At 46.6% G+C, this 10493-nt stretch overlaps 1 protein-coding gene across 1 annotated transcript in view; it reads left to right on the plus strand.

Moving 5' to 3' along the window:
* Positions 1 to 10493, plus strand: part of CIT (citron rho-interacting serine/threonine kinase) — a 161507-nt gene that overhangs the window by 72440 nt on the left and 78574 nt on the right. The window contains exons 10-15 of the mRNA XM_077766016.1: positions 1703 to 1808; positions 2719 to 2862; positions 4139 to 4258; positions 8974 to 9144; positions 9423 to 9473; positions 9992 to 10045. Coding sequence (XP_077622142.1) covers positions 1703 to 1808; positions 2719 to 2862; positions 4139 to 4258; positions 8974 to 9144; positions 9423 to 9473; positions 9992 to 10045 — 646 coding nt within the window. The remainder of the gene's footprint in view (positions 1 to 1702; positions 1809 to 2718; positions 2863 to 4138; positions 4259 to 8973; positions 9145 to 9422; positions 9474 to 9991; positions 10046 to 10493) is intronic.

The raw sequence follows: 10493 nt of genomic DNA on the forward strand, positions 1-10493 counted from the left end.
GCAACAAAGATGGGCGTGTAGGGCAGAGGTGGGCTCTGTCGCACAGCTGTCCGAGCACAGGAACCTTTCTGTTCCCCGGGCCCTGCGCTTCACCAGTCCTGGTGTTCTTTCCCAGGATGCCGACCACTGAGGGTCGCCGGCCTATGTGACCCACGACCAGTGGCTTCCAGGGATGAGGCAGTGTGTGTGAGGTGCACGTCCACCGAGTGGATGAGTGCCTCCTTTCCGTGGAGGGGTCTCCTAGCCCACTCTCGGGAGGTTGTGCTGCCCTGTTGTGATCTCATCCTGGCGGCCCTGTTGGACGCACCGACCAGCCTCCGCACTCACCGCAGTTCTCTGTTAAGACCAGCAGGAGCCATTTATTAATTGGCAGCTTCCCCACATATAGAATGAGGATAACAAATCGTACTTGCCTCCTAGAACTATAGAGAAGAAAGAGCTGAGACACATCTAGCTTTAGACCAGAGCCATGTGGGGCGTCCATGCTCAGGGAGTCGCCACAAATAAGTGGCTTAAAACAGCACAGACTTATCGCCTTATGGTCCTGGAGATCAGGAGTCCAAGATGGGTTTTGCTGGGCTGAAATCAGGGTGCAGACAAGGCTATGCTCTATGGAACCTCGAGGAGAGCTTCTGTTTGCTTGCCTTTCCCAGCTTCTAGAGGTCACCCAGATTCTTTGGCTCAAGGCCCCTTCCTCTGCCTTCAAAGCTAGCAGTGCGGCACCTCCAACGTCTCTTTCTCCGACCCTACTTCAGTTGTCGCATCCCCTTCCTCCTCTGCTTCTGTTTCCGAAGGACCCTTGTGACAACGCTGCATCTGCCCAGTAACTCCAAGATAATCGCCCCCATCTCGGACTCCTGAACTTAATCCCCTTTGCGAAGTCCCTTTTGTCACATCCGGTAACCAATCCACAGGTTCCGGGGGTCAGGACGTGGACGTGGGGACGGGCCCCCTGTAACACACATTAGCTGCTTTCATAAAATGAGACCGAACCAAACTGGCGAGCTTGGGGATGGAAGAGCCGGTAATTTGATCAGCATAGTTACTAATGACGTTTGTTAGGCACATGCTGTGTTAGCTCACTCTTGCCTCAGGGCCTTTGCATCTGTTTCCCCCTCCTCTGGAGCTTGTTTCCTTCCAGGGCATCGATGGCCGGCACCTTCTTATCCTTCGGGTCACAGCTCGGATGTCACCACTCAGAGAGACCCTCCCTGGTCACCCTTGCTTAGACCAGACCCCCGACCCCATTTTATCTCTCGTACCATACCACCCGTCTCCTTCTTTGACGTTATCTGTAACCTTTTTGTTTGTGTGTCTGTCTGTCTGCCCTCTGTGAAAGTCAGCTCCAGGAGGGCAGGGACCTTGTCTGTCTTGTTCACCACTGTTCCAGGACCTGGAACGGTTTATGGAACAGAGCAGGCGCAGGGTGCATGTCTGTTCATAGGCAGCAACCAAGGCCCAGAGAGGCCGAATCGTTGCCTCAGGTCGGCGGCCACTGAGTTTACACCCAGGCCTGCCTGCCTCCAGAGTTCTTGCTTTTGCCCACCTCTGTGTCCCGTGGCCTTGCTGTCATCAGAAGCTTCTCAAGCTGGTTCTCTTGACGGCCACAGAGCTCCGGAGGTCTGTCCTCCCTGCCACAGTTTCTGAAAGCGACTTTTCAGGACCACCTGCTGGCCCCCTTAACGCTGGTTTTCTTATCTAGGTCTGTTGTGTCAAGTCTGGACTCCCCTGCCAAGATTAGCTCCATGGAAAAGAAACTTCTCATCAAAAGCAAAGAGCTGCAAGACTCCCAGGACAAGTGTCACAAGGTATTTATTTCCGCAGCTGGCCTCCCTCCTTGCTCCAGGATCCTCCCGTCAATCTATGCCAAGGGATCCGCCCGGGGCCGCTGCTGGCGCTGAGCCACCTGGTCCATACCCAGCGGGCGAGGCGCTCCCTCCCTCGCTGAAGTCTCGCCTCCAGCAGCTCAGAGGGAGATGAATTCAGGCCTTGACGTTGCCGTAAATCCTTTAAATCTTAACCAGAGGAGGCCCTGGATTTAAGACGGCCCGCTCCTCGGCATGACCCAGCCAGATGTCTGCTTCTTCCGGCAGGTGGCGTGGGTCCTCACCTGTGGCCGAGCTGCATCCCATCTGCTTTGAGTGATGCGAAGTCTCTCTTCTTAGTCCTTTAAAACTCCTGCTTATGTAACTGCGGCCACTGTGTTGACTATGCTCAACGTCTCTTAACACTCACTGTTCCTGCCCGGGGGCGGCTCTCTGGAAGCTCATAAAACCCACTACTTGCCTGGGACTCCTAAGAGTGCAGACGAATACATATCTCCTTGCCCTGCCCTGGATTTGTCCTCTAGCTCTTTGCAAGGAGATGGGGGGGATCAAGATGGATTTGGGATAAAATTAAAGTGACGTGTGCAAAAAGCCAAACTAAACCCAAAAAGCATACAGGTGAAAAATGGTGATTGTGGCTTCCTTGCTCACTGGGCTAGAGAAGTGACCAAGTGTGCACCGAGTCTTGGATGAGAGGAGTGACTTAGCATTGGTGACTGTCCTTACGAAGAACTGTGCGCTCCCGGGCGAAGAAGCAATGGTATTTCCTTCCCAACCTTTGGCGAATTAGTGCCAGCCCAGACCACCAGGTGGTTTCGGAGGCTGCTTGAGATTTGATTACTCCTGACGAACCTCCCTGGGCCCTTTTAACCTGTCGATGTGTCTATTTCAGATGGAGCAGGAAATGACCCGGTTACATCGGAGAGTATCAGAGGTGGAGGCTGTGCTTAGTCAGAAGGAGGTGGAGCTGAAGGCCTCTGAGACTCAGAGATCCCTCCTGGAGCAGGACCTTGCTACCTACATCACAGAATGCAGTGTGAGCCTTCCCCAAAGTCCCCTTCCCTCGGAGGTGGCACTTCCTGTCGTGTGTGTCTCATCCTGTTCCATGACAGCTTCATGAGGCACATCACAGCCAAAGGCAGATAGTAGAGAGAGAGAGAGAGAGAGGGAGTAGTCAAAGGCAAGGTGTGTGATTAGCAGGGTAGCGTGAGCCACGTGGAAGGTCCCATAACAGTGAGACTGGGCTCCAGGGAGTCCAGATAGGCTGCGGAGCCTGGATGCGGTGATGATCATCACTGCGGCGAGCTACGAAAGGTCCTAACACCTCCCATCCCAACCTCTCTGGTCTGTATCCTCTCCAACACGATCAGCCTCAGGAACCCAACTCCTGAATAAGCAAATCCACCCGAGATCAGCTTTCCATTGCTTAGATCCAGTGTAGCAACAAGAAGACTCAGCCTGTAAAAACCCAGACCCTCTGTCATTATTTACCATGTGACTTTTTTTTTTTCTTTTTTTTGCCTTTCCTTCACAAGAGTAGACTGTCTTCTCCATTGTCTCGTTAAATTTTTCATTCAGGTGTTTTGTTTTTTTTTTAATGTGGCCAATTAAACAGTCTTAAGAAGTTGAATCACACATTTTCCAAGTTTTTTTCACAAGGGAGAAGGAAATCTATAGAACGTGGCTGATTAAGAATAACTGCTATGTTTCCATTCCAGATTTGGCTGCCTTTCAGTGGTGGGTGAAGTTATTCAGTTATGTATTTCAGATATGTATTTCAGTTCCACTGAAGGACTGAGGGAACCTTATGGATGCAAGGTGTCCAGGAAGCATAAGCCAGGAGGTGGAAATAGACTTCCTGGAGTCTTAAATGACACCTAGGCAAGAAGGAAGTCCTTGCTGCTTTGAAACAGGGATCTATACCGGAGAGCCCTCTAATAACCGATATTCCAGAAAAGACTCTGTAGCCATCCCCATGGTGGTTTAATGAAAGGCTAAGGGATCTTAACAGTTTTTAGTCCTGAATGCCCAAGTAAGTATCTGGTAGAACAGGTCGATGGTGGTAGGAGGCAGGTTGTGATGCAGCTTCAGGCCAGAGCCATGAGGTCACAAGGTTGAGATGATGTTTCTTGAACCAAGGGATTTTTACAGGACGAAAACCGGAGCCAGCAGCCAGCTGGAAGTTGTCAACTTTGCTCCGTCACCTGAAACCGTCCTGGTGTCCGCGAAGTGGCTTGCAGCTCCCTTAATGAATCTTTTCAAACAGAGCAGGAACCACAGGGCATCCCTATTAAAATTTTTGCTTTCCTTAGAGCTTAAAGCGAAGTTTGGAGCAAGCACGGATGGAGGTGTCCCAGGAGGATGACAAAGCACTGCAGCTTCTCCACGATATCAGAGAGCAGAGCCGGAAGCTCCAGGAGATCAAAGAGCAGGTATGACCTGCTGCTTGGGAGCAGGGCGGCACCTCGGACCTCTGATTTCAGGACAGGCGTGTTTCGGGGGGCAGGGGGAGAGGAGGAGGGGAGGCTGGGGGGAGGAGAGAGAGGTATGTAGGTCATTTGAAAACTGTAGATTCTCCACGGTTTATATAAACGGTGGGGTGCGTGTTCTAGCTCCTTTTGAAGTCTGCACCCCATCATGGCTACTCTTTTCACTTAAAGAGGTAGGTTTAGAACAAAGGTGGCCAAACTGTAGCCTGTGGGGCAAATCTGGCTCACCACCTGTTTTCCATGGCCACAAGCTAAGAATGAATTTTGCATTTTTAACTGGTTAGGGGGAAAGAAAAAAGAAGACTATTTCAAGGCATGTGGAAATTATATGGAAAATTATATGGATGCTTGGTTCAGCATCCATAAATAAAGTTTTATTGGAACCCAGCCATGCCCATTCATCTATGTGGTGTCCATGGCTGCTTATCATGCTACAGTGGCAGGGGTGGGTAGTTGTGACAAAGACCATATGGCCTACCGAGCAGAAATTGCTTACTGTTTAGCTTTTCAGAGAAAGAGTTTGCCAAACTCTGCTTTAGACCACCAAAAAAATTAAATATTTTCATATTGCTTCTCAGATGCACTTTAAGTCTTCGGGAGAAGACAGGATAAGTCGTGGCATTATTTCTATAAAGATATAGAAGAAGAAGAATTTGAGCAGCAAAAGCCGAGTCAGAATTAACAGAGGGAATCTGAGTGCAGAAAGCCATCCCGAGTGTTCAGAAAAGAGAATCAAGATGTTTAAAAAGCTTACTCTCTCTCTCTCTTGCTCTCCCTTTCTAAAAGAGTTTGCGTTTTAGATGGTTCATTTTTACTTTGCCTCATTGTTTCCTTTTTAGCATGGATTTTTCTGTCCTTTGAAGAAACTGTAAATAGAAACTTTAATGAAGAGATGGCAGTGAGCAATTGGAGAGCTGAATTATCAGCTGCCAGGCGACTCTCATTCATTTCAGAAAATCTAATGGACGCGGGATGGCAGTGAACATTTTTGTCTCGGGGCAGCACAAACGTAGCCATCTGTGTGGTGCTAATACAAGAGATTCCTGCAAATCATTTGGTCCATTACCTCTTCTTTAAGGAAGGAATGATTGGGGGATTTTGTTGGCACGATCTATTTATCGCCTTAATATTTTAAAGTGGTTAGTTAATAATCCTCTCTTGATAAAGATGTTATAAATACACCTGCAAAGGAAATGTTGCAATCTGTTCGGAACACCAATACTAATCTTAGAGATTTTGAAGGTTACACAGAGAGTTTGAAAAATCTGCTCTGACAGTTGACTCATCGCCCCTTTTATCAACATAGTTTTTCATCCTAAAAGTTTTGAGAGGTAGGATTCTTTTTCTCCCATTAGTTCAATGTGTTTTGGAGATTTGCTATTTGGGGACATCCTGGGGAAATGAAAGTCGCGTTTGGCCAGCAGAGGGAGCAGCTGGTGTCCGTGTATTCCATAGAAACTGAATTATCAGGACATTTTGAAAAGGTACATGCTGGTGGTTGGGTTCAAAGAAATGCCTTTGATGATTCATACCACAGCTGGCATCCATGTGGAGGTTAGATTTAATGATTGCTAAAACTTCCAAGGAGGGGNTTTCTCATCGGAAGATGGATTTATTAAATCAACTTTTGGTGAGTTTTGGGCTACCAGGATGTCTGCAGTCCAGGAAGAAGCATTTCCTGCTCCTGCCTGAGCAGACAGACCCCTAGTAGTTGGTTTGCAGCATGGCCCAGATTTGGCCATGGTTATTCCCCACTGTTTCTCTCAAAAGCTAATTTCCAATAGCTCTGTGTTGTTTTATTTTCTAAACATTTTGCTTCTGGTTAGCTACCCCCTGTAGAGTGTTTGCATTTGGTTTAAAATTAAAAACACCTAAGAGGCTTCCATGATAGTTTGATTCATGCACCATTACTAGAGATGACTGCTGCCCTGCGCCCCTTCCTCAGGAAGGGAAACGGAAGTCTGGGTCACACAGAAGGCACTGGTGTTTCGGGATTTCTGACTGACTAGGAGTATGTCTGATACTGTCTTCCTCTAATACTCTGAGGCTCCATTCAGAAGACTGACTTTAGGCGGACCTCAAACGTTGTCCATGGTCCCCCATCTTGATCCCACTCAACACTGACCTACAGTCCCTCCCTCCGTGCAGAGATACACCTGTTCTCTCTCCTTGGAAACAGACCGGATCCTTTTCTCTAAGATTTTTTCCTGAAGCAGTGATTTGGTTAGCTATTGGATTTATAGGATTTCCTTGAAATAGGCAGCCTAATAACAGCGGCTCAACAGCTGAGGTAGCATAAGCTGGGTACCCCAAGAGCTCAGATTGCTGATAGAGATGTTGTCTGATTCTTGCCTTCCTCCCCCTGGGTGCTGCCAGCTCAGGAAAGAGAAATGTTGAGGGGACGGAACAGCTCTCTGTCCTTGCTCTTGACAAAACGAAAATTACCTTCCCTTCTCGCTGACAGAAGTTCCAGACAGAAAAAGGAGCTTGAGGATAAAAGATGCCCAAGATTTTCTCTCAGCATTTTGCTTCCACTACAGCTTGGTGTTTGTGCCTGTGAGCAGGGCCAGCAGTAGTTTTAGGGACGCATAGATGTTTACTTTTTTTTTTTTTATCAGAAGATAAAAGTTGAGCTTTTAGGTCAAAGAAACTTTTTCATAGGTAGTATTAATGTTTTTGTCCTTATATGAATGCTGTTGAAAATATAGGGTTTTTAAAAATGTTTATTTTTGAGAGAGTGCAAGTTGGGGAGGGGTAGACAGAGGGGGACAGAGGATCTGAAGTGGGCTCTGCTCTGACAGACTGATAGCAGCGAGCCCGATGTGGTCTCAAAATCATGAACCACGAGATCATGACCTGAGCTGACATCAGATGCTCAACTGACTGAGTCACCCAGGCACCCCTAAAATATAGTTTTTAATACGTATATATGTATATTTTTATTTATTTTTGAGAGACAGCATGAGCATGAGCAGGGGAGGGGCAGAGAGAGAGGGAGACACAGAATCTGAAGCAGGTTCTAGGCTCCGAGCTGTCAGCACAGAGCCCGATGCGGGCTCGAACTCCTAGACCATGAACATTTTTTTTTTTTTAATGGAGGAAGGGGTCTGGGAAGGCACAGTGCCCAGAGCCACTAAAGTCATAATACAACCCCGGCCGAGAGGTCTAGAAAGTAACGGATATTAAGTAAAGGATGTATCATTTTGCATAATTTGGTTGATGTTCCACTCTGTCAGTTCAGATAATTGTGAGCAGGTTATGAGACCGTTGGTTATATAACCCAGTATCACCCACTTAGTTTGCATCACTCTGAAAACCTGGTGCCCCATGACTTCTGGGTTTGACCTTCAATAATAGTATGCTAATGGGTGGGAGTGGAATGAGACCGTGCTCCACTCTGGGCTCGTTTTTTTCCTTTCCCAATTATACAGAGAGGTGTGCTTGCATGGAAACTATCCAGTTTTCATAAGAATGTCGCCTCTGCTTTCATGTGCATCTGGGGTTACAATGCCTTGTACAATGGGATGAAAGGTTTGCTTTATACCGTGTTATTGATAAAAAACCAATTACTGTTTTTACTGGTTAACATGTCTGTTTTCAGTTGATACCTCTTCAATTATGTTTTGGGAGAAAAGATCTTAGAGACGTATATTGTGAATATCAAAGATAGTCTTGATTCAATTCCTTGTTCTTTTCATTTTGTGTTCCTTCCCCTGCCTCGAGTCCTCTTTGATTGGCTCCATGCTCGTTCAAATCCTTGTATGCATAAGCTCTGATTTTGCTAACAGAGAACATTTTCATACTTTGCCCCAAAGTTCTCAAAACCACTGCCCATTTCTCCTGGTAAATCCAATTTTGAAAAACCGATTCAAATGTTCTGTTTTGATTTTAGAAATTCATTTTGGAAAAGGTCAGGCTGTTTGGATCACTTTAAAGGTTTGCTCGAGGGAACAAGATAATTCTTTCTCCGGAGTTGTTCTCACAAGTTATTTTGACCAGAGCCAGTGCTTTCTGACTCTTCCAAATTTCAGGGTGACGTGCATTTCAAGAGCAATGTTAAGTTCATCATTCAGTTTTGGGCCCAGAGAAATTAATGGCGAGAAACCGACTTGATGAGTTTCACCTTCCAAGATTCTTTCCACGGAGACTTCCAATTACCCCCTTGTGCCGTCTGAAAGGTTAATTTTAAAACTAGTACCATATCTAATTGTGTTAGGAGCACATGACTTCTAAAGGACAAATCTATATAAGTGATTACCCTTGGAGGAAAGCTACATGTAAGCAGTTTGTCCTGGTGGTTTAGAGAACAATCTCTTTCAGCTCTCCTGTGTTGCAAATGCCTTAAGGTTCTGTGCTACTTGTGCGGTATTATTTGCTCAGAGGATCATATTAGATGCGGGCACACGTGTTCCAAATGGTGTTACTAATGACACATGATCTACGTTAAAATAGTTTAAAGGTTTAATGTTCTTTCCTCCCTCCTTGCCCTCCCCACACCTCTCCCTTCTGCCCGTCGCTCTCCACCTTTTCTCTAGGTCTGTTCTCTGCCAGTCAGCCTTCAGTGTGCATCTTCCCTCTGTGGTCCATGGTCTTCTGTCTTCACCACCTGGGGTTTCTTTAGGAGTTCTCACGTTGGTCTTCCCTCGCCTGCTCTTTAGGAGTACCAGGCTCAAGTGGAAGAAATGAGGTTAATGATGAATCAGTTGGAAGAGGACCTGGTTTCGGCGAGGAGGCGGAGTGATCTCTATGAATCGGAGTTGAGAGAGTCTCGGCTCGCCGCTGAAGAGTTCAAGCGGAAAGCGACAGAATGTCAGCACAAACTGATGAAGGTAGCCAGCCACCTGCCAGAAGGCGGTTTTTGGGGGCAGACTCCTGGATGGTTTTTGCAAGAATAAAGGGAATAGTAGCGTAGTCAGTGTACGTTTGGGGAATAATGGAATACTCTGCAAAGCTCCTGGTCTTTATTTATCGAAGGTAACTTATTTATCATCATCATCATTATTATTGTTTGGCCACAGAGACCCAGAAAGTACAGCAGGTGGTGTTGTCTGTATAAGACTTTAAGGCTCTTGGGATTTCCCAATATGTTTTATCTCTTAAATTACAGGCTAAGGATCAAGGGAAACCTGAAGTGGGAGAATATTCGAAACTAGAGAAGGTATTTTCCATTATTGGTGTTGCTATTTTCAGTAGATCATCTTTTAAATGTTATTCTCCACTGTCAGTCATTGGTTAAGAATGCTTTTGCCGTGGACAGAGAACTGCCTTCCAGTTTTATTTTGATGGCCAATCTCTGGACAAGCATGTTTAACTTTAGCTGTGGTTCCAAGAGAGGTACAAGACACCTCATTTTTTATCATGCCTGATCAGAGTCACATACAAACTGAGGCACTTTGTAGAACGCACGTGAAAATTCCTATAGTCTGAAGGCACCGGCCTTTGATTCTCTTGCCAGATGTCTGTTGCTGGCTCTAGGGAAATTGTCAGCATGGAGGTTTGCACTGGGATATTCACAGACTTCTCTGGTAGGCCACTGGTCTTCCGCTCCATTAGTAGGCACTGGAAAACACAACAGAAAGACCCCAGAGAAACCTTAGACAATAGCACTGCACTAAATGTAGCAAGGCGTTAATGCCAATTTCCCTTTTGCTTTATTTCCCGGGATTTTAATTATAGATCAATGCTGAGCAGCAGCTCAAAATTCAGGAGCTCCAAGAGAAGCTGGAAAAGGTAAGCCTGAGGTGATTTTGGGGGAACTTACCCTCATTTCCCAATACTTTCCTTTGCCTTGTCCCAGAGCCTGAAATATGAAAGAGACCGAATTAGTCAGCCAGCACCGAGGAAAATGAAGGGGGAGTGAGCTATTACCTGAAAATATCAGAGCTCTGAATATAGTTTTTTTTTTTTTCCCTTTTGAGACATGTCAGCAGTGTTTATTTTTAAAAACCAAGCTGTGCGAGACTCTCAAGTAAAAGTTCTAATTATACTATGACACAACCCAAGAGCCAAGAGGCCAGCTTCTCTCCCTTCGGGGGGCCAGGCTCCCCGTTTTGCGCATTTGTAAGAGAAGCAGGTGTTGTTCATGACCCAGACTGCTTTCAGTGAGAAACTGTGGGCAGGATTCCCGTCCCCTGGATGGCTGCGGGGGTTGGGGGGGGCTGCGGCTGGGAGTCAGCTC

This window comes from Crocuta crocuta, unplaced genomic scaffold, assembly GCF_008692635.1.
Source record: "Crocuta crocuta isolate KB4526 unplaced genomic scaffold, BGI_CrCroc_1.0 scaffold339, whole genome shotgun sequence".
In the NCBI taxonomy this organism is placed as follows: Eukaryota; Metazoa; Chordata; class Mammalia; order Carnivora; family Hyaenidae; genus Crocuta; species Crocuta crocuta.